The 13,881-nt window shown below is 39.3% G+C and overlaps 2 protein-coding genes across 9 annotated transcripts; one reads left to right on the top strand and one right to left on the bottom strand.

Moving 5' to 3' along the window:
* Positions 1–548: 548 nt before the first annotated feature.
* Positions 549–4,295, bottom strand: slc35c1 (solute carrier family 35 member C1). Of its 5 annotated transcripts, XM_047041391.1 has the most exons (4): positions 4,197–4,295; positions 3,724–3,785; positions 3,280–3,393; positions 549–3,014 (listed from the first exon to the last, which is right to left on the bottom strand). In XM_047041391.1, exons 2-4 carry the CDS (start codon positions 3,752–3,754, stop codon positions 2,440–2,442), a joined length of 720 nt encoding a protein of 239 aa, XP_046897347.1. In that variant the 5' UTR covers positions 3,755–3,785; positions 4,197–4,295; the 3' UTR covers positions 549–2,439. The 5 variants fall into 5 exon arrangements, with proteins under 5 accessions (XP_046897347.1, XP_046897345.1, XP_046897346.1 ...); XM_047041389.1 differs by having other exon boundaries at positions 3,280–3,785; XM_047041390.1 differs by lacking the exon at positions 4,197–4,295 and having other exon boundaries at positions 3,724–4,190.
* Positions 4,296–4,389: 94 nt separating this feature from the next.
* On the top strand, positions 4,390–13,423 carry bbs4 (Bardet-Biedl syndrome 4). Of its 4 annotated transcripts, none has more exons than XR_006957651.1 (16): positions 4,390–4,879; positions 5,723–5,765; positions 8,001–8,080; positions 8,544–8,607; positions 8,797–8,908; positions 9,209–9,281; positions 9,358–9,411; positions 9,568–9,695; positions 10,249–10,303; positions 10,469–10,537; positions 10,635–10,787; positions 11,091–11,262; positions 11,491–11,560; positions 11,704–11,842; positions 12,080–12,138; positions 12,249–12,340. XR_006957651.1 is itself a non-coding variant. In XM_047041384.1 (16 exons), exons 1-16 carry the CDS (start codon positions 4,853–4,855, stop codon positions 12,843–12,845), a joined length of 1,614 nt encoding a protein of 537 aa, XP_046897340.1. In that variant the 5' UTR covers positions 4,393–4,852; the 3' UTR covers positions 12,846–13,423. The 4 variants fall into 4 exon arrangements, 3 of the variants coding, with proteins under 3 accessions (XP_046897343.1, XP_046897340.1, XP_046897341.1); XM_047041384.1 differs by lacking the exon at positions 12,080–12,138 and adding an exon at positions 12,682–13,423 and having other exon boundaries at positions 4,393–4,879; positions 12,249–12,459; XM_047041387.1 differs by lacking the exon at positions 12,249–12,340 and having other exon boundaries at positions 12,080–12,242.
* The last annotated feature ends 458 nt before the right edge of the window (positions 13,424–13,881 follow it).

Raw genomic sequence — 13,881 nt, 5'->3', positions numbered from 1 at the left:
TCATTTTAACATGTGCTTCACACCTAATTTAACATACTATAATGGGAGAAATCTGTGTGTGTATGTGTGCAGGACGGGTGATGCCCCCACGCTAGCAAAAGTGCCCTCTTGGATGCCCCTATGGTAGATGAAACATGATGAAGGGTCCTGTACGGTTGACCAGTTTGCAAGAAAACATGATAAAGCCCCTTCTAGGTGGCCCTGCCAGTGGAAAAAACGTGATGCAGAGACCCTAGGGCAGGGGTTCCCTGTCCTGCATGTTTTAGATGTTTCCCTGCTCCAACACACCTGCTTCAAAGGAATGGGTCGTTACCCAGCTCTGCAGAAGCCTTTTAATGACCATTCATTTGAATCAGGTGTGTTGGAGCAGGGAAACATCTAAAACATGCAGGACAGGGGGTCCCGAGGACCAGGGTTGGGAACCACTGCCCTAGGTTGTCCCTATGTGCGAAAAAATATGATAACGTCTCTTCTAGGTGCCCTTTCAGTGAAAAAACATGATGCAGTGCCCTCTAAAATACTTGATAATCCCTATTGACATACAAATGTTTTATATTTGCAACAAAGTTTATTATTGGAATGTTCACAAAAAGCTCAATTATTGACTAGAGTAAAATATACAGCATATTTAAGAAAACCACATTCAGAAAATGACTACCAGTGCCTAATCATTTTGTAATATCTACAGTAATATTGTACAATATAAGAGACCCTTAAAAAAATATATAATTTATTTCACTGTGTAGAACCTACACAATAATAAATAAATAAAAAGGTTGTAATATTGACGTTTTGTATCTTAACATAAGTTGCTTATATTCTTGTGGAATTCATCCAAAACAAAATAATAATTAGAAATCCTTTGGAACTATTGATGAACATTTTTTATTTTGTGATGTATTACTTGAGGTGTTTAATGTTTCGTTTTGTTAAAACATGATTGTAAGGTCCTAATTGGCTCCGTAATAAAATGTTGAATAAACTCACATTAAATTTAAAAATAATAAGAGTTCAAAAGATAAAACATGTATATATTATAACTAAAATAATCCTTGCCTTGTCCCTCTTTCTATATTGATATTCTTCTATGTAATTTTTACAGGACTCATCTTCTGTTATGTCCTTCAGTTATTTATACACCTATTTCAAAACCACATCATACATACAGTGCCTATAGAAGATCTACACTCTAAAAAGTAACTTTATAGCCTGAATAAAAATGGACTATTGGATATGTATTGCCCATCAACACATAGCAACCTTTATAGACAAAGTAAAAAAACATTTAAAAAAACATTAAAAAACATTTTGCAGCTAGGATTTCACCTCTTAATTACTCAAACACAGTAAGGAATACTTTCTAATTGACTACATTCTCATACAGACACATTGAAATTCAAAGTATTTGTGTGTCAGTCTGGGAGAATGACAGATTTTAAGATAATACCAGGAGTTGTGTGATGCTGATGGGTCACACTTGAGCTAAACATATTTTGCCAAACATGAATTTTACTGTACTCAGTGGTATACCTTCTTGTGCAAACATCTTTAAAACATCAGTTTTTTCTTTGTCAGTAAGGCGCTGTGTGTAGACTAGTAAGAAAGAAAGATATATAAATAAATGTCAAGTTTTGTTTTTGTAAAACAAAAACTTTTTTTAAAGCAGAGTGCATAAAGAACAGGCACTTTATCAAAAGTTATCTTGTAGAATGTCTCCTCTCCACAAATACGGCTTTCAATCGTCAAAGTCTGCTTGCACTTAATTGCAATCGTGTATAAAATCCAGATATAGGAGATAACCATCCAAGTTATACAACTGGTACATGAGCAGTTTGATTATCTGAAGCGATCATTAAGATGACAATCTTGAAATACATACAATTTGTAATTTCCCCAGTGTATTTGACACAATGTAGCAATGCCTTGCATTCCAGTAACATTTGACAAGATTATTGAAATTAAAGCAATTATGGTTGAAACCAAAGTCATGTATATTCATATTCTTAGTTGCAGTTTCAGAATATTGTTCCTTCCAACTATGATGCAAAATAAATTATGTTCTACAGTTTAGCTAAAATCCTTTTTTCTATTTTACCTCGTGCTCACAGTTGACAGTGAATGTTATGATAAAACAGTCTATGACAATAGAATCTTCTAAATACTTCTATGACAATAGAATGCTCTGACCAAACTCATCTGAATAAATCTTGGTCCCAAGCCATTTAGGTCCCAAGCCATATAAACCAAAGAAAGATATCAAAGTGTCATAACAATGGAACACTATGGCTTGCCAAAATTCCCATTTGTGTGCAAGAATTTACCAAGTGAAAAAAAGCACTTGAATATTGTGATAAAAAAAAAAAAAAAAAGACATCCCAAAAACCGTACCACTTTAATACATTATTTTGACATTGTGGTCCCAGAAGTTCTGTCCCGCAACTACACACCAGGATCACGTTTTTCCCCTTCCAACAGTTTCTCTTTGGTTGAGTCCAAAGGAACTTCAACCTTCTTCATTTCCATGCTTTTTACCCATGTGTAAGAAGAGGAACCTCCAAGAACCATCATATTACTAGTCCACCACAACATACTTTTCGTGGATGAGTTATAGACCACTGCTAGGACTGTCTGAACACAGGCTTTGGCGGTCCCCGACACATTGTGTGTGAGTGGGCTGGTGAACTTGATCTGTAGACCAGTGACATAGCCAATAGCAAAGCCAAACACACCCCCAACTGTCATCATGCCCCAGAACTTTAGGTTGCCAAGGCCGCTGAAGTTTGAAATTCGTTGAAACTCTCCAAATATGAGGATTAGCGGAAGAAAGAGGATACAAGCATTGATATTGTTGTAGTAAGACAGCTTCCAGATGTTCCCATCCACAGCAGGCATCACCTTCTTGGTGTATATGGCATTAAGTGAGACACAGGCACTGGCTAAAACTCCAAAAAAGACACCCAACCATGAGAGAGAACCTGCTTCTCCTTCTTGGTCCACACCAAGCCAGAAACCACCTAAAACAAATAAAAATAGAACAAACCACAGAAGACATATTTAAGTCAACCGCTTGATCAAATATCAAGGATAAGCTACGTGTAATGATACATATTGCACACTAATAAGATGAGCAAAGGCATTGTAGGTGCAACTGAGGAAAATGGTATGGTAGGCTACAGACACCTGGGTCCCCTTAGACTGAGTTAACGCATTTCAATCTTACTATATTGCATTGGCTATAGGATATCGCTTTCAATGAATAAAATGTGGTAGCTGACTTACCTAGAATGACTCCACAGCACATAATGGCTTTGAAAGACGTGGTCTGCTTCAAGATAACGTAGGACAGAAGTACATTGAACACAGTAGACAGAGAACGTCCAACGGTGTAGAAAGCTACTCCAACGTATTTGAGGCACAGATTGTTAAATGTTATCATTGAAATAAAGACTACAGACAATGGTAGAACCTCCCTGGAAATCTTTAAGTCAAATTTGACCGAGGGGAAGTCGACCAATCCAGGACACAATTTGGAAAAAAATTGCATGACCCAACAGAGCCCCACTGTGACAAAACACTGATAAAATGTTACAAACAAAGGTGCATCCAATTCGTTACTGTCTAGAAGATAATTATTAAGAAAAACCATAGTAATTGAAATGAACCAATAAAGTGCTACCACGGCGGCAATTTTTATAGCCTTAAATAAAAATGTCTCTTCGCTACCTTCCACCGTATTAGAGCCAGCGAGTGCCATTCTGAGAATTTTCGAGCGTTTCAGCAGAATCCTGTTCATGGTTGAGAGAAAAAGATCAAATGTAAGTCATAAAAACAGTAACATTAGCCTACATGACAACGTAACAACATTTCCTTCGATTTATCGGATACGCACAACCAAGCGACATCCTGTGACATGACAACTTCCGGGACCTATTCTTTTAAGACCCAACGACGAAAATGTGGGATATTAGCAGAACTTTATGCTTTTTATTATTTATAAAACACATCACACGATACAATAACAATGGTCGAACACAATTATAAAAATGTGATGAAAAGTTGGTTATCATCAACCTGTAAGGTGCATGCTTATGGCATTGTCTGTAAATCGTCTCAGTATGATAGTTTATTTACAAATAGAAGCAATCTAATCTTATCGATTAGTGAGTAAATTAATTCGAACAAAATCATGAGTCTACCTTCAAAATAGTAAATCCTTGTCCGTCGACTGCATCCACACACAAGCGAATAAGGAAGTAAAATTCGAATGGCCCTATTGACAATCCAGCTCCACCTTCAAGAGGTGTTTGCAGTGTCGCAGACAGCATTGCAGGTGGTTGCCTATTTGTTGTTTGTCCAGATTTTCTGCCTATGTGGCAGGTTAATCCGGATCTAAACGATGGCCTCCTTTGTTGCTTCAAATAATACTCTTTGGTTGCTCTCCCAAGCGTTTTCATAGCCTATAGTTTCCATTTGCAGACTAGCAGGTCCTGTCTGTAGATATTTTCACACCATAGTATGAACGAAGAATGAAACGTTGTGCTAGATTGAAAATGTAGTCTACTAATAGTGCTATACCAAATACATTGATGAAAAGGAGTAACTTTTAGACGCCCAATTTGGAACACCAAAGGTTATACGCAACTGACCGGAAAAATACATTTGGAATACATTTCGGTTTTATTTGTGGAACGTGTTTTACGTTTTTGGAACCAGTTTTACATATGCGAAATGTTTTACATTTGTGGATCGTCCTACACGCATTTGCAATACTTTTGGCCTCGTTTTGAGCCCATACAAAGTGTGGTGTTTCCATAGCAACATCCTGTTTATCCTTGACATTCGCACAGTCAAAATGGCAGAGGAGGAGAACACATCATTGGTGAGTGACAAAAGTGGATACACTGTCTTGTGAGCGCAATGAACTTGCTGGCTAGTATCACTGTATTAAACCTATTGTCGGAGCAGAGATGATAAATTGATTGTAAGCAAGCAAACCATTTATTCAACATTCGCTGCTGACATTTGTTTGCTAAATAGCTAGCTAGCTCTAGCTACCACAGTATGCTAATATACTGTAGCTAGCTACTGTACCAACAGTAATCCCTTACCTACTAACATATAACGCTAACTACTGTAGTTACTGTACTAATTGGATAGCATGCTATCTCGCCTCTGTCAAACAAGACGTCGATTCGTAACCTACTGTGGTTAAAACATTTAATTTTGCAGTTGTCTAGCTGCTCAGTTACTAGCAAGTAACCAAGCACACGTAATAACTGGGTCAAAGGTTTGCAACAATTAACGTGGCTATCTTATTTAGCTAGCCAGCCAAGCCCAACTAATGTAGATTAGGGTAGTGAGCTAACTAGAGCTAAACTAGCTAATCTTCTAAAAAATCTTCCATTTTGTGAACAGTGCAACTCTCCAGTGTAGGGTGAAGTAGACCAATTGCATATAGCAGACGCTCTTATACAGAGCGTATCCGCTCAGCCATCTGACTCCCTAATAATGTATTGACATTGACAGGTATGCTAGGAGTAAATGTAGACACATTGACCGTCCAGAAAGCAACCTAATATGCTTCCTACCAAGTGTTTATCATGCAAATACATAGTTAAACTGAAGTTTAAGAAGTTCATTGTCCACCTGAATGGTTTGTATCAGGTTGCCTATACATGGTGTCCCTGTCCCACTGCAATAAAAAAATACTACTTTTTTATAGCTCCCAATGGCCACTGAACCCAAAAAGCGAAGGGCCCCTAAAGGTAAGTGTGCTGAAACATGGGTTAAGTAGACAGAGTAGACACAACTTTTTGTTGTGAATGTGTGAATGTTACACTCTAGGCTTGCATGTGTTAGGCTTTGCAATGAGCCCTATGATTTTCTTTTAGCCCTTGCATCAGTAGATAGCCATATCAATTGTCATAGAAGTAAGTTTAACATTTCTACAGAAAAAATCCACAATTGACCATTGCACAAAATGCACTAATCTGGACAAAAGTATTGGTACATCTGACCATCACACCTACTGTATTCTCCGGACTATAAATCACACTTTTTTCATAGTTTGGCTGGTCCTGCGACTTATAGTCAGGTGCGACTTATATATCAAAATATATATATAATTTAACATGTTTTTAAATGTTTATTCATACTGACTGACATGAACCAACAAGTAAACATTACCGTCTACAGCCGTGGATATTTGGAGGAGGATATTTATGGGATGTCATAAAAGGTCATGTAGGTGTTGTGTCCCACTACTTTTGTTTATATAGTGTATCATACATCTAGCATCCCACCGTTTCAACATACTTCTGTTTTCAAAATACAGCGTTTCCACCAGAGGGCACCCTCAACCTTTCCCTGCAAACAGTAATCATGTTGCTTAATCCAGCATAAAAAATATATACTAGAGTATAATATTGCATATCAATGAATACACCTCTACACCCTATGTGTTGCCAGTATGTGAGAGTACAAAGTCAAATACTATTGGGAAAGATTGGGGATGTTGGAATTGACCCATGTCCAACTGGAAATTAATTAAAGTATATTGTCTCCCTTTGGGCCACTTGAAACAAAAAATGCTGTAAATATGAGGAAAGCACCTCATTTCAAATGTTACCTTTCTACATTCCCTTTCTACATATTTTTCCATGAGGTGGCAAGTTGTGGATTTGCGCCATACCTTTTCATTTCATCAGCCGTTTCTTAATTGTTCTGTTCTAAATGTATCTTCTGTGCCAGATTGTTACTGTGAACAGAATGGCCAATTCAACCATTGCTTTAGCTAGGTCGCACACAAAGAGAGAAATACAACATGTTGGGGATAGAACCTTCTACAAAGCTATATTTTGGGAGGTTTCATGCTGGGTTGCAACTTACTTGTCGCCATATCCCCTTTATTGTTATTGGAAGACTTGTCACACATGAATCCCCCTCTCTTCTCCAAAGCTGCCCAGCTTTGTAAATTAGGACTTTAAGTGCCACAGGGCCCAGCTGAAACCTAGAGACAAGAATATTATTGCTGTCTCAGCAGGAGGAAAGCGGATTAAGTCTACAAATAGGGACATTGCAATTCTGATGTGCCAAATATGAGAAAAGCACTTTTCCTACTCTGTGTTGGGGTTGGAGAGGATCAGCATCCTTTTCCAGTTTTTACTGCGAGACACTGGATCCCAGCCTTAAGGCCTGGGAGATCAAATCAGAGGGGAGCTTTAGTGTAAATCATAGCCTTTCTAAAGGCAGTACATCAGCTAACATCCTAATATCAGCAACTGACTCAACTACCTGTTCTCTCTCACAGGTAGAACCGAGATAACACTGATTACTGAAATCAAAGTCACTATTTTGAATGTGTGCTTGAATGCAATACTGTGTTCTCCCTGAAGAAAGACTAAAACAATTGTTCAGTGTATGGTGTGACTCTTGAGGTTTCCTGACCTTACGAGAGCAACCTTTTGTATTCAGTTGCCTGTTCAATATGTCTTTCTGTCTTTAGCATATCAAAAGCCCCTGTGGTGCTGCATTGAGAACTAAGCTTGTAATAGAAGGGTTACCTGGGCAACTTGGAGCATATCTTAACCTTGTGCAGACTCCAAAAGAGATTACTCCTTGTCTTTATCAATTAGTTATGCTATTACTAAGATTCTGTGACTGTAGCTAACATATGCTATTATAATTAAATTGGAAGTAGTTCTTTCCTCCCAGTAGCCTATTTGTCCACAAAAGGTTAAATGTTAAATAGCAGTTACCTATACAGAGACAGGAATTACAGTTTCAGAAGCTGATATATATTCACAGCATTGTTAGCTTGGCCACATTCAGTTGAATTATTCTAATTGAAGAACATGTTCTCAACTAGTTTATTGTGAAAATGATACAGTAGGCCATATTGCCTTGTTATGTGAATGGACTTTTACTTTAAAAAGCTCAGTTTTAGGTTTGAAAAAATATATTCCTCTAAAAAAATGAATGAATTATCTGTCTCTTCTCAGCTCCAGAATTTCCAATTCTGGAAAGGAGGAACTGGCTCATCCACCTGCACTACATTAGAAAGGACTATGAGACGTGCAAGGTAGGCTCCCCTGCAGGCTCTCCTGATCCCTGTGTCATTCCATGGTCACCTCCTTGATGTGTTTCGTGTCAAACTGACCCTCCAGCCCTACCAGACAGACAGTGTGGGATTAATGGATACTTGGCATCAATGGGTCCCTCCTTAGTAACAAGGGCAGTTCTATCTCAGTGTAGTCTAATGAGGTGGGCTGCTGTGAGAATGGGGATGCAATCACCAGTTTCAAACAGCCACTATCAATCATTAAAACATACCATGGCATGTATCTTTAACTTGTTCATCAGCCGTTCCCGGTATATCTGTAGACAAATAGTTTTAGGGGTTGAAGTAAAAAAAGTAACAATGACTTTTTCATTCTATTTGGTATAGTAAAACGTGGATTCCAAAACCTGGTTCTCACAAATTATATAGATTATTTCAGACCTGTGCTAGAATAACAATCTTGCAATCTGTGTGTTTACCAAAGGCGATCATTAAAGACCAGCTCCAGGAGACCCATGGCATGTGTGAATATGCCATATATGTTCAAGGTAAAACACAGACCATCCATGTAGAATTATCAGTCACCATGACAAAACAGCATACAACAGTTGCAATTAAAGCTAAGAGTATAAACCACTACTCCAAGCTCTATCTCCCTATATCACATGCTATGATTTACGGTGTGTTTGTGTAAGTATTTGTGCAAATAAAAAGCCTCTTTTTCTTTTTTACTAAAGCACTAATCTTACGCCTGGAGGGGCAGATCCAGCAGTCCCTTGAGCTGTTCCAGAGCTGTTCCATTCTCAATCCCACCAGTCCTGACAACCTCAAACAAGTAGCCAGATCACTGTGAGCATCCTCACAACCCCCCCCCCCCCACTCCCCCCAGCACACACACACACACATCCCCAATGCTTGGATCACACAACTAAGACAGCAAATTAGAACGTAATGACAATGATTATTAGTGCACACAAGTTTTTTCTCAATATTTAATCTGAGGCCCCTCCGCCCTCCGATGTGTCTCTTCCTTTTGGTTAATACATTGCAGTCATTTTGGAGTTTATACCATGCTTTGGCCCTGTTGCTTGAAGAATCGTTTGTTCCTTTAGGCTCATATTTTGTTGGGTTGGCCATTTCTTTCTCCAGGTTTCTGCTGGGTAAGCACAAGGCAGCCATTGAGGTTTATCATGAAGCTGGACGCTTAAATGACAAGGACTGGGTAAGAGAAATGGGCTACTCACTGCATGTTCTGTGGTCAGACTACGTGGTTTATTTGATATGTTGTCTTAACACAGGAGGTCAACCACAATCTGGGGGTTTGCTATTCCTTCATTAAAGACTTCAAAAACGTAAGTATGAAGTGGTGGTTGATTAGTAGCACTGGTGCACATTCAAGTCATGAGAATTAACAGCTTCAAGTTTGTGGGCATGCTTAAAGAAAGGACCTCTACTAGAGAGCTAAGTTATCTGCAGATGTATATTAGCAGATGTGTCTTGGGTCCTAGGCAGAAGAGAGGTTGAACTTGGCGCTGCAATTAAATAAACATGACAAGACCTTCATGATGTTGGGAAAGGTCCACTTGCTAGCTGGTGACACAGACAAGGCCATAGAGGTGTACAAGAATGCAGTGGAGTAAGTAAAAGTTTGGAAAATGTACACAAATATATGAAAAGCTATTGCATTTTGTGACGTGAGATATCCTGTCTACACCGTCTTCACACTATTCTAATACTCTTTTACTTAATTCCAGTACAGCTAATGTCAGTAACTTCTCCCCAGGCAATATTTTAGTATGTCACCCATGACATTGTTTTAAAACAATATAAAAGTTACTGTTTGACTTTAAATATTTAGGCCAATGGAGTACAAAAACTGTCTTTGTGCTCGTTATTGCCACCTCATGTTGAGACAAACTGAATTAATCAAGTCTTTCAGTGCAAGGGTTGATTTTAATGAGACAAACCACTGAGAACATATAAACGAGTCTCTCTCTCTCTCTCTCTCTCTCAGCTAAATCATCCCCTCCAGTCACTATTAATACTTAGCAATTGTGCTGATTCGAGACCATTAAATATTCAGATTATCCAAATTTGTACAATTCCTCTACACTAATGGTACTATGCTTAATTCTTTCCAATGGAAGGTTACGTTTCACATGAAATACTTCTACTTCTTAATTTCTTAGGTACTGCCCTGAAAATACTGACTTGCTGACAACTCTTGGACTGTTGTATCTGCAAGTAAGTCACTGACAGCACAGCAGTATGAATATATTTCAAGTAACATTTCCCGAAAGGACAACATTTTGTAAGTTAGTCATAAACATGGAGTTTATTCATGACTGAAACTGAAATTTCCAATTTCTTACTGTAACTTCTTTACTGACCATTTTCACAATTTCACAGCTTGGGAAATATCAGAAAGCATTTGAGCATCTCGGAAACGCCCTGACCTATGACCCGAACAACTATACAGTAGGTTGGCAGCACTAGTTTCACACCAGAACACAATGCTGCTGATGCTTTATCTGTTCATGGTTCATGCTCGTATGTGTATATATGTTCTTCCAAGGCCATCTTAGCTGCTGGTAGTATGATGCAGACCCACGGGGATTTTGACGTGGCCATGAACAAGTATCGCGTGGCAGCCTACTCTGTGCCTGAGAGCCCTCCCCTCTGGAACAATATTGGCATGTGCTTCTTCGGCAAGAAGAAATATGTTGCAGTGAGTAGTGCTCTTCTGATAATCATCACCGTATCTAATACTGCATCTCCAAAATGCTGTAATTGTTTTAGCTACATTGTCTGGTCGATCAGGGGTCAGACCATGTTTGGCATACTTTAATGCTTTGATTAAAGTCACAGATGGATAACTTGTCAGATATGGGTAATGTTTCCTGCTTTTAGACTGTTATATTGATTATTTGTGCTATGCAGTCTTCAAGCCATTACCCTGCATTGTATTATATTACGGTAAAAATAATTTACAAAATTAACCCAGATGATATTTTCCACCTCCTCTGTCCAGGCCATCAGCTGTCTGAAGCGAGCCCACTACTTGTCTCCATTCGACTGGAAGGTGCTTTACAACCTGGGTCTGGTGCACCTGACCATGCAGCAGTACGCCTCTGCCTTTCATTTCCTCAGCGCCGCCACAAACCTGCACCCACGCCTAGGAGAGCTCTATATGCTGCTGGCTGGTAAACCTGTCAGAAACACTGGTTTAGATTAGGGCTTAGTGGGATTGTGATTTGTGAAAAATCTAAACTCAAAGCTTTTTAAGTATGCATCGTTTTTCTCAAAACATGTCATAATAAGGTTCTTAACCGATCATGCTTAAAAAGGCTAACAATTAGGCAATAACTTGTATGATTTGTAGTTGGCAGGGCATTGATACGTATTACTATTTTGATTTAATTCTCCAACAGTGGCTCTGACTAATCTGGATGATGTGGAGAACGCCACACGGTCCTACGAGCAAGCGGTAGCTCTAGACGAGTGAGTTTCCCCCTGTTGAACTCCCCCATTCAGTTTGATCTTCCGTCAGTCCCTGTCAATATCACCCAAAACTGGTAATTTAATGTCAATTATTGAGTGGTTGTCTGCTGTGATCGGTGTCCTCCTCATCCTCTCCTACTCAGATCCAATCCGTTGGTCAATCTGAACTTTGCCATCCTGCTCTACAATCATGGTGACAAGAAGGCAGCCTTGGAGCAGTACCAGGAAATGGAAAGGAAGGTCAACCTACTGAAAGACAGCAACACCGATTTTGATCCGGAGGTAGCATTACACACAGTTACAGTCTTTAAACTACTACTTTATGCTATGCTTTGACCGTTGTTGCTCTGAAAAGATAATATTTTCTCAGTCAATTTACCTGGTAAAGGAAGTAAACCCCAAAGAGTCACATGCTTATCGTGCTTGATAATACCGAAGCTCCAGCTTAAGTTTTAGGTGATGTGATCATCGTCCTTATCATTTCAAGTGTATGACGTTTGTTATATCACTCCATTGAAGATTTGGTAAAGAGTTTCCTCAGACGTCAGTCTTTCTCCACGGCCCTGGTGGCTCATTGGGTAAGAGTATACCAATAAGGCTCAGGCCTTAATGCCGGGGCCCGGGTTTGAGCCTGATGAAGCAAACCATTTCTCAACTCCCAACACCTCCATTCTGTATTTCTTCTAAGCTAATGGACATGGCTCAGAAGATGGCGACTGCCCTGCAGGTGGGTGAGAGCATGGTGTGGACCAAACCTGCCAAGGATTCCAAGTCCAAGAAGACCTCTGGCTCCTCCGCCAAGGCACCCAGCTCCCAGCAGCCACTAGGCACCAACCAGGCTCTGGGCCAGGCCATGTCCTCCGCTGCCAGCTTCAACAAGAGCATACAGCTTCCAACAGGTATAGTACTACTGGGCTCATAGTGGAGGCATCATTCACAAACGTTGAAAATCCTAACCTTAACCCTGACCAGCGCTTCATATTGAGGGGTCACTCAATTTATGTTCCACTTACTGAGTGTCAATACATTTTAACTGTCCTGTAAAAACTTGTATATGGAATCAGTAGCAAGTAGAAGTTGTGTAAATCAAGCGGTCTGATTGTAATCCATGGCTTGTACAGGAACCCCCCCCAAGCCCCCATCCCTGCCCCTGGAGCCGGAACCAGATGTGGAGGCTGCCCCCAGCCCGCCCAGCTTCACCCCCGGCTCCCCTGATGCCGAAGAAGCCGAACCTCCCCCCAAATCCAAAACTAGCAAGAGTAAGTCTAAAGCGGAAGTGAATTAGCCAAGATAGCCAACCTTCCTCTGTCACCACAGCTTTGCACTGTGATAGCTCAATAGCTACTGAATGTTATTGAATAGGCACACAAAACTTAGGGATTATATCATGAGAAGTTTGTCGAAAGTCTTTAGGCACATGTTGGTACTGAAGTCTGTACATATGAGGCTGTTTTCTCTATTCCATACATTTTACAAATAGGAAAAGTACATTACAGACCAAAGCCTGGCAGCTCAAAGAGGTTTCACAAAACATTTTGAGACGTTTTCCATCTGTTTGAAGATATCCATCACCACGCTGTCAACTACAGTATAAAGTATTACTTTTCCAATTTGTTTCCTGAGAGTAGCTAAAGTAGGTTGTCATTCATCACTTGACTTTCTTCTTTCAATATCTTAACATGACAATCATAAGTAAGATGAGGACATGTAAGAGGATTCTATTCTACAGGCAGCTGCTCAATGTTTGATGTGAATAGTACTGCTTTACTCTTGCTTTTATGTATTGGCAGTTTTATGTAGATATTTATTTATGTAGAAAAATAAAGTATTAAGATGTTTCACATCTTAATTAATTTATGGTCACGATAAGTTGTCTGTAGTTTCTTCTTTGCCTTAACTACATTCAGATTGAGTGCTTTGCTAAAATGGGCCACTATGGTGCAGTGTATTAAAACTGCCATGTAAATCTGGTTTCTAACATGATGCAGGCTGAGCAAAACCTAAGATCTCAGTTAACTCCCAGTTAAATCTTATTCAATCTGTGTGATCCACAGACAACAATGACTATCAGAGATGTTGAATTTGACATACATTTTGAGTATTTGTGATCATTCTGTTACATTTATTGGGAGGAAAAAGAGGCAGATGAAAAGTGTTATGTACATAAATTGTCCAGAATACTCCATGGCCATAAATAATTACAGAGTAATTTAATATCTATTAAGTATTCATAAACACACAGTAGGCTAGGTCCCTTTGAGAAATGAGAATTGAGAACTGAACAACTTGCATATTAGAAGTGATTTAATCTCTTAATTGAA

Source organism: Hypomesus transpacificus, chromosome 19, assembly GCF_021917145.1.
Source record: "Hypomesus transpacificus isolate Combined female chromosome 19, fHypTra1, whole genome shotgun sequence".
Lineage (NCBI taxonomy): Eukaryota > Metazoa > Chordata > Actinopteri > Osmeriformes > Osmeridae > Hypomesus > Hypomesus transpacificus.
Note: the sequence above shows the minus strand (reverse complement) of the source record. Positions and strands in the feature narration are given on the sequence as shown.

What these genes read in the sequence shown, in the direction of transcription:
- slc35c1 (XM_047041388.1), bottom strand. Translation starts at nt 3,793, where the DNA reads ATGAACAGGATTCTGCTGAAACGCTCGAAAATTCTCAGAATGGCACTC. An exon ending in GTGCTGTGGAGTCATTCTAG is followed by an intron (nt 3,015 to 3,279) that starts GTAAGTCAGCTA and finishes TATTTGTTTTAG; the next exon opens with GTGGTTTCTGGCTTGGTGTG.
- bbs4 (XM_047041384.1), top strand. Translation starts at nt 4,853, where the DNA reads ATGGCAGAGGAGGAGAACACATCATTG. An exon ending in CAAGCGGTAGCTCTAGACGA is followed by an intron (nt 11,561 to 11,703) that starts GTGAGTTTCCCC and finishes TCTCCTACTCAG; the next exon opens with ATCCAATCCGTTGGTCAATC. An exon ending in ACACCGATTTTGATCCGGAG is followed by an intron (nt 11,843 to 12,248) that starts GTAGCATTACAC and finishes ATTTCTTCTAAG; the next exon opens with CTAATGGACATGGCTCAGAA.